Here is a 24955-nt window from a genome sequence, read left to right on the forward strand (position 1 = left end):
CTTAGTATAGTCTATTCCTATTAAGATCAATATATTTAAGACCACAGTGTCAGCCTTTACTGTAAAAATGATGTTACATGCAAATGCTAAAATAAAATCCTACAAAGGGATATCACTCCTGTACTGTATCATCACAGACTTCATGTCCTTAAACCCTGTTGTGAAAGCACGTGTGAAAACCAGTGGTAGAAATGCTTGCCTTTTGAAGATAATTATAAGAAAAAAGAAGAATGTATTAAACTGGTGATGGAAGAATATGGAACAGATTCACAGTACGTTTTGTTTACCTGAGCCGGTGTCAGCGTCCTATCATTAAGCCATCTAATTGGCAGTGTGCCCTTATTCACAAAGTGGTGAGGTAAGAGTGGGAGGAAGAGAAACATTTGCCTGTTACAGAGGTAACCGTTCCCATTTCATCACTCACTGGCAAGCCACAGTGGGACTCTAATTAGGCTTCATCGGGCTAAAGGCATTTGAATCATCCATGCTACAGCCGATGCCAGCATCGATGCTATTTTCAGCTTGGGGAATGCTGACAGCATGGTTGGCAAATGGTGAATTATTTGTCCAGGGCACCACAGGGCAGATAACTGCGTTCCCTACTCGGGCTTTGAAGAAAGCAGAGGCCTTTCTTTATACGCCTGGTTATTTTTCTGAGGTCCCGCGTGTTGTAGGTGGTTAAATCCTGTGCTGAAGTGGAAAGGTGACCAGCAGCGCGTCGCAGGGCATGGACTGCGCTCTGCTGGGCACTTCACGCCAATGCAGAAAGCAGGTTAATCCTCCAGGAATACACAAGCAAAAGGCTACAGAGACAAGCAAAAACATCTCCAGCCGCTGATTCGGTGGCAAAAATCCCATATTATCAGCCTGCTAACTGATCACGCTACTGAAGACCCTCTCTTTTTTACTCAACACAACTGCAGATACCATTAGAGTCCATAACGAACACAAAATTCACTGATTATCGAATCCAAAGGCAGTACACAACAGGATCGTTGTACATAAGCTGCCTTTTCCCAGTTTCTGCTGGGCTTTGCTCGCATTTAGACCTGTCCATCCCAGGAGCATCCTGACTGCGAAAGGGTTCCTGCTGGACCGGCAAGCAGAGCTGACAGACCGCAGGGACTGCCATCCCAAACCAGCTGACAGACCACAGGGGCTGCCATCCCAAACCATCTTTGAAGTTGGTTATGGAAAACCTGGAGACAAACGTTACAAAAATATCAGAGTACTTAGCTGATACACCACCCAAAAAGCTTTATATTAAGGCTTCTGGAACACCTGACAGATACCCACTCATTCCAGTCTAAACACACTGACTGGAAACAGGGAAATAATATTTTCATTTCACAGTAGCTAGGAAGACGACAGACCAAGGCAGAGGGAGGTTATGGAGCTTGTCCAAAATAACATGACAACACTTCAAGTCAGGATCAAATAAGGGAAACAAAAGGGCATATTGCTTTGGTTCTGGAGAATGCATATACAGAACAGATGGGGTTACTTAGAGAGACATACTGACCTCTACACTGTTTGAGTTAACAGGAAAAGCTGAAAAATGCAATAAATTAAAAAAACTAAAGCTTACTTGGTGGAAGAGGCTCATCGATAGTTGGGTAGTGATGATGGTCAGGCCTCAGAGAAGGAAGCTGGCTGACTGGCTGAGAATTATGGAGTAAAGGACAATCACCTACGGACAAGATATTCAAGACATTGACAGTCATTCACTGTTTTCACAACGTGGTTCAAAAAATGTGCTACTGTAAAACAAGTGATTATTTTTAAAGTAGGTTAGCCTGGTGTACTAGCAGCTCTGGTTACTCCTATTTTCAGGCGCTATTTTAACAACAACTCATATGCCAAAGAATTCTTAAAATAATGCAGCCAAAGCTCGGATCTCAGGTTTGAGTCAATGCTAAACTATCATGGGCCAGATTCTGGACTCATAGACACACAAGTGTAAGCGAGAGAAGAATCAGGCTTGATCTCTGAGAAACACAGTGCATGTACAACCAAACTGAAGCTTCTGCAGAAATTGGCAGGAACGTGCAAAACCCCGCTTCCGACTTTTAATTCATCCCATCAGTGGAATACGAGGGTAAAAGCTGCCTCAGATCTTTCTCTGCTTTTCCAAAAAATCAGTGGCTGTATAAGTGGAATGGAATGGCAGGATTTTGCAGTCCCCGCAAAGCAGAAGATCATCCCCTTCTGAAGGTATTTTTCAAAATTCAGAGAGTCCATCCTGGGTGGAAGGAGGGAGAATGAGAGAAGGACCAGAAACAAGTAGGAGACAGGTGGTAGAAGAGGAGGACAAAAGATAGAGAGACATAGTCAGGATCCAAGATAAAAAAGGAAGACCTGAGATACAGAAGAGGAAAAAAAGAAGAGGAGGAGACACACACAGTGCAGAGGAAGTTTTTAAACACTAACGTTGTATATACGCCTATTTTTCCAGATAAGAAACAAATGAAACCTAAGCAAATGTCGAAACCCATGTTCTGTTAAAAGGAACAAGCAACTTAAGATCCAGTCAACGTTTATGGAATCCTTTAAGAAATTAAGAAGTTATAGCAGGGATGAAAAAGCATTCCTTATCTTAGACTTAACTGCGAGAATAAAGAACTTGCTCTTTAAAGCATCACAGGTTCCAGAATTAAGATTCCTTCTTGGTCTGTCCTTAAAACCTTAGAAACCAGGGCTATTTATCCTACTAACGGGCACATTTTCATATTGTTTGGTAACAGTTTTTCTGCTATAACCTCCAGCTCCAGGTGGGCCTGTTCATACAGATACAATCTGAATTGCACAAATATAACAAAGAAGCAGTTTAGGGAAAAAATGTCTTTAGCATTTCCAACATCACCAGAAAATTACACAAAGATTATTCAAAATCGAAAAACAGACCATTCAGCTAAGCCAAGCTCACTGTGTGCTGGCTGGTTTAGCTGTCTTTAATGTCAGAATCTTAATAGCCTAAGAATTAACTTTTTGTAAAAAATCCAAGCATAGCTATCAAATGTAAAAAAACATTTATCAAAAAATTACGTATTTTTTAAACAATCAACAGCTAGAAGGCAGCAGCCAATTTTGTATAAAACTGCAAAAAAAACTCTCACCATCCAAAAGTGAGAAAAATGGCTTAGACAAAAATACTCCCTCTCCTAGGTGCTCTGATGATACCATATGGCCTGTTCAATGTCTTCATTAAACCACTTGTGTATAGGCGTAGCTCGCAGTCGCATCTGCTGCATGCTTTGAACAGACAGCAGAGTTACGTAAGTTATTACTCAGTGCTAAAAGTCCATCTCTCATTGCCTTAAAAACTGCTGTTACTACAGGTGTTGTAGCACCAACTACCAAACCATTCATCTGTTTTTCTTTACTTACCTCACCATTAATTGACTCTCCCCTAGTCAAGATAGCTACTCCAAGCCAGCAGAAGCATGGTAGTATCAGTCACCTGGAGTGGACGGAGGTGACCACGTCTACTGTATTTGTAGCAGCTGCCAAGTCATGAAGCAACGCGCACATTTACTGAAGCACCCCCAGTGATATCAAGAGTGCTAAGAGCCGGGCTGCCCTTCGGACGTACTCTCCCCTCCACCAAATCACAGCCAAGCCCCCGTGAACACTGCATTGCCCTTTATACAGGTTCAAGGGGCACAATCTTTGTGCCATAATGAATCCGTGTGCAGAAGACACCCCCCCTCCCCATTCCCTCTCAAAAACACACAGAGTCCAAAACCACCATCAAATCTGTAAGCATCGTCTCACACACACGCTCTCGTGCCCCCTTAGGTATACTTGCACATAAATGCTGTCCACATGCAAAGACCCTTGCCTGTGGGTTTCTATACCTCTGTGTGCTTCTGAGAATTCAGTTCTTTGGGCTAGATTCTGCTCTGCAGAGCAAAAAATTGCCTAGGCCCAACCGTCTCCAAAGTCTTTACACAGTCCAGTATGTAAGGCCACGCTTACACCTTCCTTTCTGCTGGGACAGGGTTGGCGGCAGTGGGACAGTGGGAGTAAATAAATTGGGAATAGAGAAGGAAAAAGTAGAAGAATGCTTTGGTTGTGGTTTCCCAGTGATCCCCAAATATGTTATCCTTTTGATGCCATCTTAATTTGGTGTCACTTATAGGGGGAGACAGATGACTCAGGATTTGGGAATGCAAAGACTACCTCTTGACCTTTCTGCATGCTCCTTAGCTGCTGTTGGAGGCCTTTACTTCTTTAGCTGGAAAAAAATTTATACCCTAGCCGAAGAAAAGATGAGTGAGCAAATTCACCCTTCATGTAACTCCATAATGACATAAAATGAGTTACCAAAGGGAGGAATTTAATGCAATGGTTTGGAGCGACTGGGAAAAAATGGTACCTAAACTACACAGACAAAAATTTACTCCCTTAATCTTGTTTTATCTCCAGAGAAGAATAAGGAGATGAGAATTTTTTTAGTTGAATTTTCAAGGCATTTAAGAAAAAAAAAAACAACCAAATCTTTGTTGAGTTGCCCTATGGTCTATGAAACCTGAGGTAGATCTGTTTGATACTTGGGGAACTGGAACAAACAGGCTAGAAATCTGGGCCTGCAAGAGACAAATACTTGCATTTCTCGGTGCTTATGACTGTGCATGGCTACCAATCGTGTACAGACACTGCCCCAGATCTTTAGCTGGCATAAACCAGCATACCTGCCCCTCGACAACCACAAGCTGGTCCTCATGCTGACTGAGACATGGCAGCACATCAGATACGTGAAATGGAACAATCCCAGGAAATAAGAAATGAGTTGGTGGATGTGATAATGCTGATCTGCCACGTAACTACAGCAGCTAATCTTGATTTTATAATGATTCACATATATCTGCAGGAATCCATATATACAGATCCCCATATGATTCATTTGGTTTTGCTGGGATTTTTAAGGCCAGGCTCAATTATCCAACCCTCCCTGGTATCTGGCCCAGCTCACAGCCCCCAAATTTGCACGAAATAAACCGTCAGCTATCTGAAACCTCGATTATCTGATGCCTTCTGGGACATCCAGATAATCAGGGTTGCTCAGCGCATCGATTCTCAGGATCTAACCTTCTCTTCTGCTGCTTGGACCTGCTACTGGGGTGTCTAGACTCTCTGAGGCTCTTTGTGGATTCCCACCATGAGCTACTAGTTCATCTGGCCACTGGGAGGAGCCATCCACTTGCTCCCTGTCCAGCTCAGGGCTCTGTACTGAATCTGGCACTGACTCAAAAGCACTGTTCTCCTCCTCCTCATCGTCCTGGGAGGAAAAGACCGTGCTCTCGGAAATCTTTGCACTGTCGACGGAGGAGAAGCGGGTATGGCTGGAGAAGCGATTGTTACTGTCATAACAGGAGGTGCTGTAGCAAGAAGTGCTGTAGCAGGAGGTACTGTAGCAGGAAGTGCTGTAGCAGGAGGGGCTGTAGCAGGAGGTGTCGCACGCCTCGCATTCGTTGTCACCATTGGGCCTGGAGCTTGACTCGCTCTCGCTTCCTGTCCTGGGGTGTTCCCCATTTAACAGCCCATCATTTAAGTCAGAGAGTTGCTCATCCAAGGTCCCAGGAGGCACCGTGCTCTGGCTGAAGTTTTCTTCAGCCGCATTTTCCAGAGGTGGCTCTGCTGCCACTGTCTCACTCTCACTGACCACCTCCTTCTCCAATGCCTCCTTCACTGTCGACTCCTCGTCGTTCTCCCCACCGTTGCCGCCATCTTGCTCTTCTTCCCCATCGCTGCTCATCTGGGCCGAGGGCAGGCTGTGGAGCAGGTTGTGGATCCGTATGTAGTGGGTACGAGGGGTCTCTGGCTCACCGCATGCTGAAGCTATGACTGTCTCAAGTTCAGACACAGGCAGGGAACACGGCCTGTTTTTCCTCTTTGCTGTGGTCCTCAGTTGTAGCTTGTTGTCTTCCTCCTCCCGGGCTGAAGCCCCTTCTTCTTCCTGACTCTTCTCTAGGTTCTTGCCAGCACGCACATCTGCACTCACCTCATCAGTATCTAACGCTTCTATGCTGGTCAAAATTCCACCATCTCCCCGAGTACCAGAATTGACTTTGTTATTTTCCCTAACTTCAGTCTCAGGAGGAGACATGCAAGCCAGCAGAGCCAGCTGCTCCGTGAGGTCCGTAGCACTCGAAGAAGGCAGCACTTCTCCTGGGATGGATTCCAAGGGCTCAGGAACTGGCACCGCATCAACCTCCCCATCTCCTGCTAGCTCTTCATTTAAGCTGTTCTGGTTGACTTCCCCAGGTGGTCTGACAGCCCCTGGGCTATCGACACTGTTCACACTGCGTCCATTTAGCTGTTCTGATGCTGTACTTTCTGAGGTCACTGTGTTGATGCATGGAGGCTCACCGAGGCTTTCCTCTGTGGGGTTGTTCACAAGGCTTTCCTGGAGGTCAGCTGGCTCAGGATCTGCACTAATGGAGACCTCTTCATCATCTAAATGAGACAGGAAAAGAAATTACTGAGTCCTTTAACAAGAAGTGTTGACTGAACCAGAAGCTTGGCTGTGGGGACACAGGCATCCAACAGCAATCTGAGAAAATTAAAAGCATAAATTACAGTGTGAAATGAGTGAGCAACTGAGCAGCTATCAAAAAATGCTGATATTTTTTTGTTAGGCAGTCTTCGTACAGTGGATTTAACTAACATGGGTAATCATGGTAGTAATCTGTATGCAGCACCCTACCTCCTTGCAACATAACCTGAGGGTAACACCTTCTTGAAGCTCCTCTGAGCCAGATGGCATTGAAGGGAATATCACGGGAATGACAAGGAAGCCTCCCCTGAGGTTTTAATTACATTTTTCTTTTCATGCTGAGGCTGACAGGAGTCCACAGCAGAGAACTTAAAGAACTGTTTTTCACACCCTGAAAGGTGGAAACTTCCCCTCGAATATCCTTTGATATGATCCTCATCTGTACCACCTCCTCCTAAGTGCCAGACAACCTGGGCTCTTTCACACCATCCAAACAGTCAAAAGAGAGAAGTCAGGGTTTTCCAGCAAGGGGCAGGTCGCAATTTCCAACCACTAATGCAGCTGCTGTTGCTTGAAAAGGTGCACCTGAGAGGGTGCGACCACAGAGAGGCAAGAAGTCCCTGAGCAATGCTATTGAGACCGACATGAAAACCAAGGTTCAAACTTACACCATTGTGGCAGTGACTCCCTAATAACTACAAGCGATTGTGAACCAAAACCAAACCAAAAGGGAGGGAAGGAGAGGAACACTGAATTATTTTTTGTTTTACTTTTTCATTAAAAATAATCAAAGTGAGAAAGTTTCTAATCATCTCTACTATTAAATTCCCCATTTTTACTTCTGAAGTGCTCAAATGCAGATGAGTCTACAGATAATAGCCCATCTAGCACTTCCCCAGGACAGGTGATAGAGAAGCAGATGAGATTTTAGTTTTCCACCCTCTTCTCTCCCAGTGATGTAGCAAAATATTTGAAACAGCCAAGAACAGGGGGATACGAGACACCAGTAGCTCTAAGCTAAGGGGAAACAGGGAAGAAGTTGTGACTCACGATGCGTCCTGTGACGGGGGACTTTATGCACTTTCCTTTGCTCATGACTGTACCTAAAGTCCCAGAGCAGCCAGGAATGAATTCAAATTTCTGAGGAGAAAGAATGCAAAGCAAAAAAAAAACAACAAAAAAACCACCAGACAAATGACAGGTTAAAACCGAGAATTACCTGGATGGATGGAAGAAGTTATCTCAAATCGGAACTGCAGCTGGCCACTAACATGATCTGTAGGAAGCCTGCGACCCAGAGTGTAGCTTACAACCCTGTCCCTGAAAGAAAACAAATATCGTCACAATAGACTATAACCTACCCAGTGGCTACTGTGCATAAAGCTGCTGTGTCCTACAAAATATGTAATGGTTTTCAAAGACTATTCAAACCCAATCGTGAGGGCATGTTGACACGCATACGAGAGAACGAATGGCAGAGAAGGAGAGGACAATGTCTTCAATTACAATGGAACAGCTGAGTCAGTGAATGAGACAGGCTTCTGGGATACACAAGCATGTATGTACATTATATATATAGAGAACGGTGGGAATGGAACGTCTGCAGTATGGGTATGAAAATACCGACATGGGAAGCAACCAACTCCCACTTCAGTCATTGTAACAAGGCTTCATTTCCCTGCTGATCTAACCATATCTACCCTTCTGCAGAACCTCACACTTCTGTATTTCGTTCCCTTCACATCTGCATAAAACTCAGCTTTCCTGTCCTTTCTTTCAAAATCCTGGACAGGTCAGTCCCCACTTACCACTTTCTATTCTCAAACTGGCTGAATGACTGCTCTTCATCTCTTTCTACCCCTCTTACCTCTATGAAGCTGAAATATCAGGAGAACACCTTCCTGACAAGGTTGATCAATGACTCCATTCTGTCCTTGTGCAGGTCCCTCCCTTTGCCACACTTCATCCACCCCTCAGAACAGAATGAAACTACAGAAGAGATTAACTTCCCAGCTGCCCAAAATGAGGCTGAATCAATGTCTGCAAAGCATTTCTTGAGTGTAAAGGGTTCACTAAATAGTAATATTCATACATCTTTTGAGAAAACGTAGTTCACTTCCAGTATATTTGCTAGGAAAGTTTCACATGCATCAAACTCATATAACTGAGACAGTCCCAAGATCTGCGTGTGATCTTTCCTGAACTTGTTTGTATACTTCTCATTGAGCCTGCCTGAGATTTAAAAGCCACTATGATATTAAAACTAAGCCAGATCTAGGTGCAGGTTGGAGGCACTGCTCTTGGCAAAGTATATCCTTAGATAGGCAGTGTTTACAATCAGGAAGTAAAATAGGAAGACACAATCAGAAGATGGTGAGAAATCTTCCCTTACAGGGGGAAGCCAATGATATCAGTTATAGGTCTCCACCTTCCCCAAGCTGTTCTTTTCCATCTGGTTTCTAAAAATCTACTCAGTCTTCCCTACTTGAAAAACAGGGAGGTAGCTTAGTCCCTTCTGGTAGATTCAGCTGTGAACATCACAGCCAGTTTCTGAACCAGCTGTTCAAAACCACCTCCAACAAGCTCAGCTTCCTGCTGTCCTGCTGAATTGAGATCCAATTTTCAGAAATGCCTTCTTGGAAACTGCATTGCATATGCTCTCCTCAGGAGATGACTCTTTCTCTCCCTGCTCCTCAAGGTCTGAACCTTAAAGTTTAGAGCCAACTTTTTGGCTTTGTCTGAATGCTATCAGTCTTCCTCAAATTGGTGTTACTTTGGCAGCATACATCTTCCCAGGACTTTCATGCAACAGGGAAGCAGGGCAAGGCTGGTGAGCTCAAGTGAACTGGTTGCAGCAAGGCAGGGTCAGAAAGACTTAGTTACAACATGCCATGTATATTTTTTTTTTTTTTTTATAATATTTCCACTGTCCAGAAATTAAAGAGAGGAGGAACAGATCTGGCATGATTTTAGTCCATAGGTAATTCCCTGAAACATGAAAATAGCCTGTTGATAACATTAAAAGAATATTCAAATTGAAAATATTGCACTCTCCAGATTCACAGCCATGATACACAAAACAAGTTCTCTTTCCTAAATGCCAGCTCTCGCTTTTCAAAATGCAATGGATAGGGTTATTAGAGGGAATTCTTTGTCTGGCCTATCGTCCTATAAATTGTAATCTAGACCAACATAATTCAGCAGACAACTGTCAGTTTAGTAACTGCCCCGCAACATCATTATATTACTATAATGACATATCACCAGGGACTTCAAAACAGTAACACATTCGTTAAACAACAGAAAGTAGCATAAGCAGCAAATTTACCCTATGGCATGTCTTTCCAAGAGGCGTTGAACCGGCATAGAGAGCTTTCCCAGGAAACGTTTGATGATCGGTCGGCTCTTTGCAAATTTGTCTTTAACTTCTATTTCCAGGACATCCGTGGGCAGGGAGACAAAACTGAATTGCTGCAATAAAAGAAAACACACAGAACATGAAGCTGGTGGCCCGGCCACACCACCGCACAGCTGCTAGTGGCTTATCAACTTCTGTAAGTATCTGGATTTTTCATAGGGCAGGAACAGTGCTTGGACTCCAAGGCACAGGCCTGCAAAATAAAGAGCTTGTCCTCCAAGGAGGCAGGTGAAAGCACCCTACAGGCACTGTGTAACCGCTGCGGAATCAGGCTTGGGGAACGGAGGCATTTCATTTATTCATGTCCTGGCAGCATCCAAACACTCTAAACAAGGCTTGCCGATGGTAAGGACAAGATACCTGCAGAAATGTAAGGAACTGCGCCCTAGCAATGATTATTGATCTAAATGTAAGTGCACAGTTTATGTTCCCTCCCGCTTCCCCCAAGTTCTAAAAAACTTTAAATAGCTGCATGTAAGCACAACTGAGAGCCTGGAGAGATGTTTAGTCAGCATCTCCCTCCAAGTGACATTCGTCCTCTTTGCGTTTGGCTGGCTATTTGTGGTACTTCAGCCATGAGGCACACCTCAGCTATTGAGAAGTGAGGGTCTAGGGAGGTGAAGGATACATGATCAGAGTTTTCCGATACATCTTGAAATCTCTCCCTCTCTTACTCATCCCTACACCCCCTTAAAACGTAAGAATTCTGAATAGACTGTGTATTTGGATCAATCTCCTAACCTGGTGCACAGCACGATCCCAGAGAGACCTAAATCAGCAGGTAAGCCGTGGCACAGGCTACCGGAACAAACAATACTGGGGCAGACAGGAATGGCGCCATCTAAAACTGGTGCTGCCACCAAGTGCTTTGAAACATGGGACCACCACCTCGGCTGATCTGTATTTGTAAGTAATGTTTCAACAAGCTTTTAGATACTGTGTGCACGCAACCCTGAGGTCGGAACAAGGAGAGTGACATTTTAGGTTGTAGGAGCATGGAAGTCCACATGTACAGCTTCCAAGCATGGGAGCATCACAATACCTGGAGATGTCGGGATCTCCCCATAAGGAAAGCAAAGCTCTATTCAAGAATAATAGTGAAAAGCAAATGTAATAGATAATTTGAACTAGCTTGCTCCTAGACTGGCCGATTTCAGTACCGACTGGGAGCTTATGACACAGGTCACTGAATTCTTTTTCCAAACAGATCTGCTACTACTAGGATATCGTCAATCAAAACCAGTGCATCTCTGCTGTGGTGCGCCATGGTAGAAAAACTGTGAAGACTGCTGTTCACCTAACTGAAATGTCAGCATCAGACTCAAAGACAATTTCTGTAGTGAATATTGAGATGGATGAAAGGATTTTCTAGCTTTTCTGTTGCCAAAAACAATCCTCACAACAGAAGCTCTGGGTTATTGAGGCCTGGAGTTAAGCCCTAAATTGCTTGCTCTGTGGAATCATGATCTAAATTTTCATAAATGCTTAGTTCAAACAGTTTCAAATGAAACCAATGAGAGTGAGATATTCCATTAATTACGCACTGCAAAAAAGCAAATATTCAGAGAAAGAAAATTTAAACAACTAAAGCATTATTTTCTTCTTATTTTCTTCTACATCTCTGCAACAGGTTACCAAAGAGGCTAATCCTAACAAAGGGGAGAACATTAATTCCCCATGTGTATTGAAAGTTGCCTTATAAAAATAAGTTGTATTGCCATTACCGCTTCACCTGCTAAAAACCTTGGGTTAACTGCCACTTTGTGACATTTACAAGGAAAACAGAAGGGAATTAACTTTTAAGTGAATGACGTTATTGTAATGTACAGCAATTTGCCGTTTAATGAATTCTCCGTTGTTATGCTGTTGACACTTATATTGTAAAAAAGCCTCTGTGGGGTAGAGCACGCACATGCCCAGCTGAAGACTGAACTGTTCAGAAGTGGAAAGTAAAACATAGGTTAATGATCTGCACCTTCCTATGTTGTTAATATTCTGTCTTGTGGTACAACTCTGAAGCAAATCAGAATCTGCACTAGCATTTGTTTCCATAACATCAGGTGGAATCAAGCCTGACAGTTCCTTTCGTGCACAAGAAGCACGCTGACATTTTCCAGAGCAATTACCAACACCTGAGCAGAGAGCATGACTGCATAGAACAAGGCATGTTGCAATCAAAGGAAATGTCCTTTTTTCCTTGACCAGCAGTGCCTCTCAGATGTGCAAACCCAAGGATAACGATGTAAAATCAAATTGTGTTCGGATTTCATCACCTGCCAACTACACTGCATTTGGTGATATACGAGACTGCTGTAGGACCAGCCCCTGGTCTATAGTCACAGTTGCCAAGTGCCTCTGCTAGCAGAGTGTTCTTACATGTAGAAACAGCAGCATCTTGGAAATACAATTACACCTTTAAGAACAGAAGTATCCTGCGGCAGAGCTCAAAGGTTTTGCTGTTTGCAAACAACTGCAGTTTGAGGATCAAAAGTAAACTCAGCGAAATGGATTTGAAGACGACTTGTAAAATAGTGGTAATTTTACTGTTTGGTTTTCCACTATCTAAGCACTTGCTGCTGCCGTTACTCTCATCTAGTTTAATCCTTCTCAAGCGAGATCCTTCTACGGCAATCCCTCACTGTTGATGCCTCAGGCTCAGGCCACCCACACTAAAAAGCCCAAAGATATCCTTGTTTGCAGAACACATGGGCCTCTGGTCCTTTGAAAAATGTATCCCAGCAAAACACCTAGGTTTGAGAACTCCAAAACTTATCAACTTATTTTCAAAAGTCACCACTCCCTTCTGAAGACGCGCAGGTTCTTGTGATTTTTTGAAGATGAGACTGTCTTCTTTGGATACAGAAACAGATCACCAAACCAACTTTAATTTTTATCTCTTCCTTCACCTTCTTTTCTGACAAGTATGAGCCCCTGTAGCTTAGACACAAAACCTTGTCTGTACTTACACCGCTCAAGCCTTGGCCTTTACTATCTTTTCTATCTTTTCTATCTGGAAGAGAAAGGACCCTGCGTTTCATGGTCTTCTCCAATACAATTAACATAACACAGTAGTATTCTATTACTGCTGTAATAAATGACATCCTTTCTTTGCTAATTGTCACAGAGCAACAGCCAGATTGTGAAGACGATAGCAGAAGTTTCCTAAGTTGAAAAAAAAAAAAAAATAAAAAAGGACAGTGATTATAACTTCTGCAGTACCCTTAGGTTCACACTCCGTGATGTTGTGATTAATAATTCATCCCAAGGAGGGGTGAGAAAAGGAGGCTATAAGATCACAACAGAGATAAAAATCAGCTCTCTTCAGGATGAGGAAAGCTTGATATGGCTTCTTACACGTGCCCACAAACTACACCACTGATAACTAAAAGTGCAGCATTTTAGGAATACGTCTGCTGCCATTTTTTGATGTTACTATCACAATTTTTACTCTAAGTCTCCTGTTACTTGGAACTTTTCTTGTTATTGCAACTCTTAATATTACAGAATTACCTCAGAAATTAAGCTTTCACATTAAAAAGAAGTATAACATTACAGCTGCAGAGAAAAACAAGAATACAAAAACTCTAGTAAAATGAACCCAAATACATTATTTTCAAGAGACTTTTCTGACAAGAAAATTTTCAAGAGATTTTTCTGACAGTCACTCCTTGAAGCCAGGTTCTTGTATGTTTTGCAGCTGGCATTGGCTACCAAGCTTTTTCTTTCACAATGCAAGACAGCAGTCTTTCAGCTGCATATTTTCATTGGGGCCACAGCTTGTTCTGGGGACTTGTTCATTGGTTGGGTTTTTGCCCCACAAAAATTTAGGTTCCTTGAATCAGAACTGTTAGTGCAAACTCTGCAAGACTGGTCAAGAACTTCACGGAACCTGCTGGAATCCAAAGACACTAAAGTTTACACTGAGATTAACTGTAGAAGGTTGTACAGAAGTTTACATAAATGGGCTTTTTTCACAGCCAAAGAACAAAGACAAAATATAATTTCCAGCAGTTTTAAAATTCTGGTGTCCTGACTTAACTTTTTCCAAAGGTTTAGCCTCTCCAGCTGCCTAGGGGTCTACCAAATTTGACAATGGCTGCACAGATGTGGTTTATGACTTTGTCTGAGGCTTTCTTTGTACTTTAACACAAAAACTTCCACAGAAAGTAATGGATTTCAACAACTCATCTACCAAACTAGCTATAGTTTCAAGGCTAAAGCCTCACCCAAGGAAAAGACCTGTCTCATGACTGATTGTGTATTTATTTGGATAACAGCAGGAAACAGGACACCTGGGAAGAACAATCCACAGAAATTGTAGGTGATGGCTAGAACTTTATATTTTTACCTTGATTTTACAAAAAATCAAGTAAAATACATTACATAAAATGGGGGGGGCAGGAGGTGAAGCCTCTTACAAGGTATCACCGGACCCACACTTTATAGCTGATCTACAGTAGTTGGCGGATGAATGGATAACAAACAAGAAGTTAAATGCCTATTCTCCTATTAGCCCAAACCAGTAATTACCTACAATGTTGCATTAGTCACACTGCATTACCCTGCATATCACATCAGCTATCGCTTTGTACAAAATGACTCTTAGAACTTGAGATGATACATTGCACGGCACACTCCACAAAGCAGATGGCAGATTACCTCAACAAAACGGCGAAGAAATTACCATTAGGAACAACCTGTTTCTCACAGGGTGCCTGGCCCTAGGAACAGTCTCCGAGTCCATCTTGCCCATGCCATGTATCAGCTATCCCCTTGCCTGATCCTTACCGGCTATGGATGAGAGGGGTCCTCTTTATAGGTTATACGTAGATGAACGGAGATCACAGACACCCTCACAGTGAGGGGCATCACTGGAAGGAAGGTCAACCACCTGCCCCTGTGTCTTGTCTGGAAGAATCCCAGACTGGAAAACCCCCCGAGTTCAGGGCTTTGGAAGACAGTGCAGGGAAGTTCTGAGTGCTGAGCTCCGGGGCAGGGGAAGACTTTTTTATTTTCCTCTAGAAATGTATTAGGACAATTAGAAGAAATGGTTATCTGTCCGGTGCATTCCTAAAAGGAAACTACACCCAGAAAGTCTGAGCACAAAGAATGATGGAAGATCCCTGGTAAACTGCGGGAAAATAGCACATGTCATGAGCAGTGCTAAGGAGGCCTTGTGAAGACTGATGCTTCCTGACCCCTGGAAAGCATTGGCCATGTCTGCAGTAGGAAGACATGTGGTACAACAGGAGCAGATCTGGAGAGCAAAGCAGCTGGTGCTGTGCACCCGATTACCACATCCTGCCACGTCACAAGGGTTTTATCATGAAGTAACTCCATGCTGCTACCCTGGATTGAACTCCCGCTATCATCTGAAAAGCATTAGGTGCACTCCTGAAGCACCTTACTTACTTTCTGCTGACACTAGTTCAGTTTGTGCACTTTGAGACTGCCAAGCGGTGTCTTTCGTGGGGAGATCAGGAGATTTGCTTTGAAACTGCTCTCGAACAGAACAAAAATACTGTTGCAGATGGATCCACTGAATCGTTAAGAACCATGATCTATAGAACTAGTTACTGTTTGTATTATTTTCTCGGTGTCTTCTTCAATTATTTCCTTTTTAGGATGTTCTTGCATCCCTCTGGAATTATGATGGCTAGGAAGAAACAAACTTGCTCTAGAAGCAAAGCCATTGCGTCTCTCTATGTTCTGCACTTCTTCAGCAATTTGTCAAAGTCTGTCCCACTTGTTAGAGTGGCAGGAGATCTAATGACTGCTTTGTTCCCATATGTTTAATAAAAAGAGGCAGTAGGATAGGAGAGACACCCTATTAATTCCTCACTAAAAAAACCTGCAGCATTATAGCATATCTTACTACAAACTGAAGAATCTGTACCAGGCACAGCCTTAAAATGCCCCAGGCCAAAGGAAAAGCTTTAGTTAATACTTTCTCAGGCACCAAAAAAAAAAAAAAAAAAAAAAAAAAAAAAAAAAAATCAACAAGCCTAATTAATTATTTCCATAGAAATACACAGCAGGGAGGGAGAGGGAAGAACAAAAGTGACAAATCACATCAACTCATCAAGTCTTCTTGGGCTAAGCAGTGTATCAACAGTTTTGGCTCCAGTCAGTAGTAAGTCACCAGGATTCTCCTCTAATTTACAAAGATTTTACACAGCCCCTCCTGCAAATTCACTAAGACACAAATCAGAATACGTTACCTAGGATCAGCTGACACATTCATCCTTTTACACCATCTCAATGACCTAAATATAAATCTGATTTTACATTATTGCTTCTATCTTCAAGCAAGATCTGAAAACACTGTAGTAAACACCACTGAAGAAATTCCAGACAGTAACCTACTTTTCAGTGCCTATTTGCTTCCAGACCCAACAATGATTTTACATACACAGATGACTAATTTTCTTAACGTGAACAGATCTTGTGGGGGTTTAATGCATGACTTGTATATGGTAAAGAACGAAGGCACATGCTAATGCTGACCCGGCTGAATACATCTGTAACCATTTATAAGAAAACAGAACCATTTCCAGAGCTTGACAATAGTTTTCATGGGAAGCCAGCTAACGATGATGATTAATTCCCATGCTTTATCTTTACCGATATAATTTGCATTCATGAATATGGACAGATTGCAGTGACCAGCTCTCAATAACGCTACCAAGGAATTTGTTGAAACGAACAGAGTATGCCCATTAGCACCAAATAAACAAGTTAAGCACAAGTCAAGTTCTTTAAAAATAGTCAGTATAATAACTGGTGGAAGGTAGGTAAATTAATACATTGGTGACAGGAAGAACGAGGCTCTTGATTTGGAGCTGAATAAACGATATAACTACAAAGAATATTTATTTGCAATATCCATCATGCCACAGGGATAATACAAGCAGAAGTAAATCTTAAAAGGCTGTAAACTACATTTGATGAATGAAGATAGATTTAGTCTTTCAGTTGAATATTTCATTACTGGGCTTTTCGTTTCAAATAGGCCAGTGAAACAATTACTCTCTTAATGCAGTTGTCACTCCATCTGTATTACTTCTGCTCCCCATTCAAAAGCCTCCTCTACTTATCACTACTGTCCCATTCAACACTGCCCATATGAACACCTGCATAAGCTCGTGGGGAGTTCCAGTTTCTTAAACTTACTACAGTACTCCTCAGTGACAATACAAGATATTGCAGAGTTGGTAATGTCAAGCACAGAGCTCCACTACTACCAAAGGCTAGGACACGAGATCAGAGTCCTGGAATTCAGCAGTGATCGACAGGCTCCAGTTCCAATGCTGTACCTTATTCGGACACCTGGCGCAATTTTTGTTTTTTACATACAGTAAAAGGGGTGCACACAAATACGTGTTGCTGTTCTAAAGTCTGATTCAATTCTCTCTACTAAACTCCCTCAAAGTTGGGTAGGGCCTTCAGCAAATTTGCTTCCTAGATTTCTCCCTCAGATTCACTGCCTCTATATTGGAAACAAGGAATAAAAAAAAAAAAAAAAAGTCCTTCTCATCTATTTCACATACTCCACAACACTCAGAATTACTAGTTAATAGGCTCATCATGATTCTCTGTGATGGCTTAGACAGTTTTGCAAGATGCCTCTTACTTTATTAACGGCAAATTTCAGCCCTAAGACATTAGAAATTTAAAAGAACTTCTGGATAAATCAAGTGCAAACACTGCTTAAAGAGTTAGTGGTTTTTCTTCATCTCTCACACCCTGTCTACAAATTTACTAGCACAGCATAGGCTGAAAATATTTGAGGACTCTTATGAGCACTTACAAGATTCGCGAGACTGACAGTCTTCTAGATTTAGAAGTTGCAACTAAAATGCATCCCTAGAAGAATAACATACAAAAAAAACCCCACAGGCAGTTTTTCACACCACAACCCATTCCAGAAGAAACTGAAGTTGTCTTGGGCTTTCACACTTCAATCACCATCAGATATTCAAAAAACTGCAGCTGTAAAAATCACAGCTTTTCTGTGTTAGTCAAACTATGTCTTACACTCTACCTGGACACAAGTGCAGAAACGTTCTACAGTGAAGCTACCACCCACAAGGCTTTACTCGGTCCCAACGACACCTTTGGCAAAAATCTTGAATTCAGGATCTGGATTTCACTGCATGTACATTGGATTTACACTTAGGTGTAGAGGCCTCTGCCTCTGAGTTTCTGCAGCAGATTCTTTTGTATTTGCCAGTAGAAGGGGGGAAAGGTTACTTATGTTTAACAATAGATAAGTAGTTCAATCAATGTGATATTCCTGTTGCTTTTCTTACATTAGACTTCTGGTGAAATCATGCAATGATTCTGTGATGCCACGGTAGGACTGGCAGCATCTAGGGCTATGAACATTAGAACAAAAATCAGATCAAATATATCTGCTTTAGTTTAAATGAATACTGTTGATTCAAATATATTAAAGCATCTTTAACAGTTTAACTTTGTTCTGGAAAGATTCATCTTTGATCAAGTATCCCCTGCTTGCATCACTCTAGGTTTGGGTTACATCAGGCAGCACCCAGCCTACCTGCCAACATAAAGCTTCAAGAGAAGCAAAGAGCTAACATAAACCGCACGTTGCTACTTTGGCAAAGCATCTTTCAGTCCCAGTGCAGCTGGGTGATCCATCCTACACCAGTCCAGCATTGGTGCCCAGAGTTATAAAACTGCATCGTCAGAACAGCAGTTACAAACCAGCACTCAGACGGTCAGGGGCACTCCTGTCACCTTGCCATTCTTGCAGGCAGCATCCAAACCCAACATTTCTATCACAGATGACAGGCAGCACTACAGAAGCCCTCTCTCCCCAAACCACATCCCTCTGGCGTTGGAGCCCCTGACCGTTTCCTTCTTCCCCTTCTGTGTTGGTAATCTGAAGAGACAGGTTACATGAGTATTTACTCAAGTGCAGTATTTTTGAAAGGTTGTGGGTTATCTGAGGTGCAGAGACTACAAGTTACACATGTGAAAAAACTGTAATTCTGTTTATCAGATCTGACACGTTAACCACGATTTGTTAAGTGCTCTTGCAACAGAGTACGGAACACCTCTGCCTATACACATCCATTAATTCAGCAGTGAAATACAGCTATCTTCAGAGGGATAAAGCAGCCGCCCAAAACACTATTTTGTGCCTCAGCTATAATTTCACAATATTTGTAAAGGCTGAGGCAAGGAAACAAACAGTGAAGCCGCAGGGAGTTGAGATCGTTCTTATCCTAGTACTGGGCTCCCACTTTAAGGCAACCTACTCTTCCAGAGTTCAAATTATCAGAGTTGAGATTTAATGCACCATTTAACAGATGACACGTCCTACTACTTTAAATACGCTGGACAGTTGCAATGGCCAATTTTTATAGTCATCTCCCTGCCTGTTCCTTGAGGCTCTCTATCCATTCACTAGTAAGTGAACAAAACCTGAAGAAGCAGTTAGCACCAGCTGCCATAGTTAAGAAAGAAATATCATAAATATGTCTAAGGGAAAGTCCAGAGGCCTGAAGTACTTTATCTGCCAAATCACTGTGAGAATCTGCTAAGCAGCTGGAGGTACATGAACTACTTTTTAAACCACTCTGCTCTGTTGCTTGTCATTCCCACTGATCTCTATTGCTTGTCTGAACTGTCTATCACTTTACTGCTTGCTGACAAATTAAATCATCTTAAAGGAGCTTTTTCCAAAGAACATGACAGCAGACACATTGTCTCAGTATGAAACAATACGGGAACAGCGTCATTATTTTTCTAACAGCTACATTAGAAGAGACACAACGAACACGTGCCCTTCTCAGTCCTACTAGATGTACAGAAGATTTGGGAAGCGGGCGCTTCCTCCTGAGATTTCCTTTGCATTTTACCTTCAAAACAGCACGGTAGGACAACTCACCCACTGTGCTCTCGCAACTGCGTGGGCTGCTAGCGCAATCCCTGCTTAACCTAGGGGTTTAGAGTCAAGCTGTCCAGCAGCATGTGTTTCCACAAACTCGCCTATTCCATTTCACAGTACAGACATTGCTGAAGAATGCACCAGTCAAAAGTAGAGCCAGAAAAGAGAAAACAAGCAGGACCATTAACCCCAACCCAGCAACAAGTTCCCTGTCTGAAAACACTTGTCATTACATTTCTTTTCTGCAGCTGCCTACTTCTCCTCATTGACCTTGTAAAGGCCTATGCACCATCAGCAGCCAGGCTGGATCTCCCCCAAAGTACTTCTCATTTGGCATTATTACACACAGCAATAGTCAGCACTTTGGCTTAGCAGAATCTCATCTCATGCTTCTGTGAGCCTACGAAAACGTACAGAAACACCACAAAATGACTCCTCTCTACCAACAGAAGACACCACCTAGGCTTTAACCTGTCTCAGTGAACAGTTCTCAGCAGAAGGGCCTTTTCACCTCATGCAGGGGCCCTGCTGCTAGTGTCAAAATGTCACATGCTACTCCTCTCTTAGTAAGAAACTTGCATTTCCTTACGTCCTTTTGTACAAAGTACTGCAAAACAGAGCAATGAAAGAACAGACCTAAGTCAGGATAACTTGTGCTGGGCAGTATTCCAACGGCCTGTGAAATGAAGATGGTCATCACATGACACAGACAAAAAATTGCCTGAGGTATCATGGTGCTCCCAGAGTGTTCTTATAATGCGATTGTTTACTATGCAAATAGAACAAGCCGGTAAGTATGTGAGAGGGAATACCAAAATGAATTAATGTGAGTGATTCATCTTTCAGTCTGTAGAACTTTATTTTGGTGTTGAGGTCCTACAAAACTGAGTCAACTCTTTTACTTCTGAATTCGCTCAAGGGTAATCAAGAACATACATAAAGATCCCAGTCTGGAGCTATTTCTAAAGTTTTATTTCCCTATTCCATATTTTTTTCAAGTTTAGCAGCCAAAACAAGTTAGATATGTCATTCAACTGAAAAAAAAAAAGAACATCTGGCTTCTATTTACTTGTAGTGACAGAGAACCTTAGGAAATAATCACACTTCTGAAATAATATACTGCCTAAAATATTTTTCTGGGAAAACAACTAGTGACTGACTAGTTTAATGAAATGGTTGTGATCCCTCAATATTTTTCACTTCATATATTCACATCCATCAGCGCAAAGGGTGGACGGAAGAATAGCTACCACTACGATTCAGCAACAGTTTGCAGTCTTCCTTCCCCCCTTGTTCCATAAAGTGACAAAGCTGAAGAAACTCAGGGCTAGGGGCTTCTGTGCAATAGAAACCAACATCAGTTTTCAGTGACAAAGACTTCAGACTAGCTGATGTGCAGAGACTGCAACACAAATGCATGCAGTTAAACATCTCAATATCAGCTGAATGCAGAAGGAGAACATGTTGAATGCCAGCTCAGCTGTTCTGGACTCCTTAGCCACTAACAGGCTAACAACAGAAAGGAAGAAGCAGCATGCTTGCACGCAATCAAGAAAAGCAAGGGGCTGAATAGGAAGCCAGCTGTGCTCTTTTGCTTTCTGAAGTCCATAATTAGGTCACTTCATTGTTTTTCCCTTTCTTGCCAAACTCCACTGGAAAACAAACATCAGCCCACAAACTCACCCATCCCTGCATGGCCTGAGAATCACAGAATCACAGCATGGTTTGGGTTGGAAGGGACCCTCTGTGGGTCATCTAGTCCAACCCCCCTGTCGAAGCAGGGTCACCTACAGCAGGCTGCACAGGACCGCGCCCAGGTGGGTCCTGAATATCTCCAGAGAAGATGACACCCTTGACATTTTATCAGGGCCACATTCTTACTCTTTGGTTATTTTATCCTCCAGCAGGGCAAAAGGACCTCAAAGTGAGAACAGATTACAGTGGCTGGAGGTTGCCTTTGTTGAGAGAAGACTTCTGACCAGTATTGAGTGCTTCCAAACAGCCCATTTTCAGCCTCCATCAGCACAGCTGCTACATCCCTCTTTGGATAAGGACAGCCTTTGTGCCACCTCAGCAGTTAACTCTGGCTGATACAGAACAGTGGGACCACAGCCATATCCTGGGTCCTCCTTTGAGTGTCAGCTCCTGGCATCCACACTTGCTGCCAGCTCCCAGAATCACATGTACTGAGCGTGACACACACAGAGCACGTTTCCCTTTCATGCCTATCCGCCTCTAGCCCTGTGTCTTATGCACTTTACTGAAAGATCTCTGCCAACTCCCTGATCCTCCATGTCCATTACAGCTACTCAGCTTGACCTGGGACACCTCAGCCAGATAAATCTCATGCTTGGAGCCACAAAGAAGTCACAGCTTGGTAGATGCTTCATGACAAGGTCTTCCACCTAATTAAGTCCTGTCAGAAGGCGCTTTCTCAGATTAGTTTCAAGGTCATCCCCCTGCCATATAACCTCCCCCACACAGGCTCACCTGTCACAACCTGACATGGTACCTAGTTTCCTGACCATCCTCCTCCAGGTAGGAGTATTCAGTGACATTTCTGCTGTCTTTTTTCCGCACTCATACTTTCACATCTATACATTTTGATGTAATTATCCCTGAAGTACTTTACAACTTGCATTTTAATTTGAATAAGTCTATTTAGTCTATTTATTTACTTTACTCTTTCCTGCAGTGGAGATATTTCTCTGACAGGGAACATCAGTAAATCACACCCATTCTGTCAGGGTCCTTTAATTCCAAAGAGATTCCTTATTCTTCACTGTCTGTTGCCATTTTGCATGTAATTTAAAAACAGCAGGCAGCAATTAAACTCTCAGATCTCATTAATACCTACTAAGCTCTTCCAACAAGCAGCAGCAGACAAGAGAGTATTTCTTCAAGGTGACAGGCAAATGTGCCAAAGTTGCCTTTAATTTATATTGCCACTGATGCTTTTCAATCACGTGGATTGTTTTTATTTGCATGCTATACTTGTTCTGCTTTATATATTGTCTCCTTTCTGTGTAAGAACACTATGACAATCTAGCAATAGCCTTTCACACAGTATAAGTTTATCTTTCAATTCTGGGTTATGTCTGCCTTCAATAATTACCAACTTCGTAAATTACATCCACAAAGCACAACCCATGCTGAAAGTTTTAATGTATCATTCATCTTTGTAGCTAATTAAGCCTTTTGCATTAAGACAAGAAGTCATGAAATACATTAAGCACAGTTAGGTGAACAACTATTTAGCCAAGAAAGGTATTTAATTAAAAAAAAAAGGAGGGATACTGCCAATTTCCTTATTTTAAGAAAAGTCCTAGCTCAATACTCAAACTGCTTACCTCTCCTTGCCAGATTGGGTTAACAGTATTACACATGATCTTAGATCTCTTCTCTTGTCCATGATGAGGAAGTGCTGGGAAGATGCTATGTTTTCCAGGCTGGATGGAAATCTTCAGATAAGGATCTGGATTGAAAAACATTCCTTTCTTCAAAGCGAAAGCCTGGAAATCTGAAAGAAGGTAAATAACTTCATTTTTCACATTTCAGGTAGCTTTCTGGGATGTTAGGAGAAGCATATGGGAAACTGGTACAGAATTCAAACAATATTGCAGGAATATGAAAAAAACTCACTGTTTCTTATAAAGTAGTGTAAAACCAAACCATAATGATCTTGTGATTTAGACTTTACAAATGATTATATAATGAAATTGCAAATTTTACTACCTCATTGAGCAGAGTAATCTGGCTTCTAAATCAATATTTATTCAACTTAGAGTTATCTGCTGATTTTTCTAAGGAGCTAAGCACTTGCTCAGCCTGACTCCAGTGGCAGGACTACTCTGAAACACAGACATGGCATTTGGTACCTTTGGTACCACTTCTAGGTATCAATTTTCTCTTTCTGCAAATCTCAGCTTTTAGATCATTTTTTCTACACAAGAAGTCATTTTACATTTCTTCCACTTTAAAAAAATTCCTTCCCTGCATGGGTTAACTTTACCTGTAGTAACTTAGGAAAACTCATGTATATAGTCTCCAAATTTTAAGCCGGGCTTTCTAGCTGCAGAACTACCAGGGAGCATAATGAGTTGTGCAGACAAAAAAAATCCCCAATCACTTATTTCAAACTTTACCCATAGCATTCTGAAGAAAAACACAAAGTCCATTACAATTTGTCCCTGTGAAGCCAATGAAATACAAAACAGTCTACAGATGTATCATTTATTTTGGCTCAACATCTACAAAAAAAAGCCTCCGGCCTTCTCTTTTTCCAGATGCATTTCTAAGCTTTCTTTGGCAAATACAAGCACTTGTTCCTATTAGCAAGTTCACTAGGTAATTTATTTTCCACCACTCTTTGCATGGAGATTCTCATCCTCTCTTTAAAGCTTTATTTCACATAGGGCTATAAGCACTGAACTGCATTCTGGCTACCTTCTCTTGCTGTATTGAAGGCATACAAAGTATTGGCCGAGATTGTTTCCACAGCTGCTTAGATGCATGCTAGAGCATTCAATTTAAACACATATTATTGCTTTTAGGCAGGTTTTGAAAACATTAATTATCACAGACTTTTCATTCTCTTGTGATTAAAAACCCAATTATTCTGGCAGATTGTGGGAGACCATTTAAAACCCTCCAGGCAGGTATTTTGGATGAATCTGAAAATCATACACTTTCCACACCAACATCAGCCTTTTTTTCCAGAAAACAGCTATATCAAGAACAGGGATAAGATTCACCCAGTTGTATTTTGCTTTCTTGACATCTGGTAATATCCAACGCAATAAGACGTGTGAGTTAAAAAGAACCCATTTTGTTCTGGTTGGTTTTAAACATCTATTCCAGCATACCATTCATGTCACAGATATCCCAGAGCTGTTGGACAGATGGTGCTGAAACAGACTGTATTTTAAGAATCTCATTCTTGTGACATTCTTTAACAATTAACAAAAAATAGGGGATATCACTACTAATAGCCTATTTGAAAGTACTTTGCTGACAGTATGTACTGCCATGGTCCTAGGAACAGTATTATACACAAAAAAAATATGTAGTTCAAACTGATAATACTGATTTTTTTCTTTTTTTTTCTTCCGAGTGTACA

General features: G+C 42.1%; 1 protein-coding gene across 6 annotated transcripts in view; it reads right to left on the minus strand.

Moving 5' to 3' along the window:
* Positions 1 to 24955, minus strand: part of HECW1 (HECT, C2 and WW domain containing E3 ubiquitin protein ligase 1) — a 271752-nt gene that overhangs the window by 70635 nt on the left and 176162 nt on the right. For 3 of the 6 annotated variants that reach the window (XM_075418574.1, XM_075418573.1, XM_075418575.1), the window contains 5 exons: positions 23187 to 23356; positions 9828 to 9970; positions 7719 to 7819; positions 5092 to 6459; positions 1589 to 1690 (listed from right to left, as the gene is read on the minus strand). In XM_075418574.1, the coding sequence (XP_075274689.1) occupies positions 1589 to 1690; positions 5092 to 6459; positions 7719 to 7819; positions 9828 to 9970; positions 23187 to 23356 (1884 nt within the window). The remainder of the gene's footprint in view (positions 1 to 1588; positions 1691 to 5091; positions 6460 to 7718; positions 7820 to 9827; positions 9971 to 23186; positions 23357 to 24955) is intronic. The other 3 variants (XM_075418577.1, XM_075418576.1, XM_075418578.1) reach the window with 2 other exon arrangements.

The sequence above is a fragment of the Opisthocomus hoazin genome, chromosome 4 (genome assembly GCF_030867145.1).
Source record: "Opisthocomus hoazin isolate bOpiHoa1 chromosome 4, bOpiHoa1.hap1, whole genome shotgun sequence".
NCBI lineage: Eukaryota > Metazoa > Chordata > Aves > Opisthocomiformes > Opisthocomidae > Opisthocomus > Opisthocomus hoazin.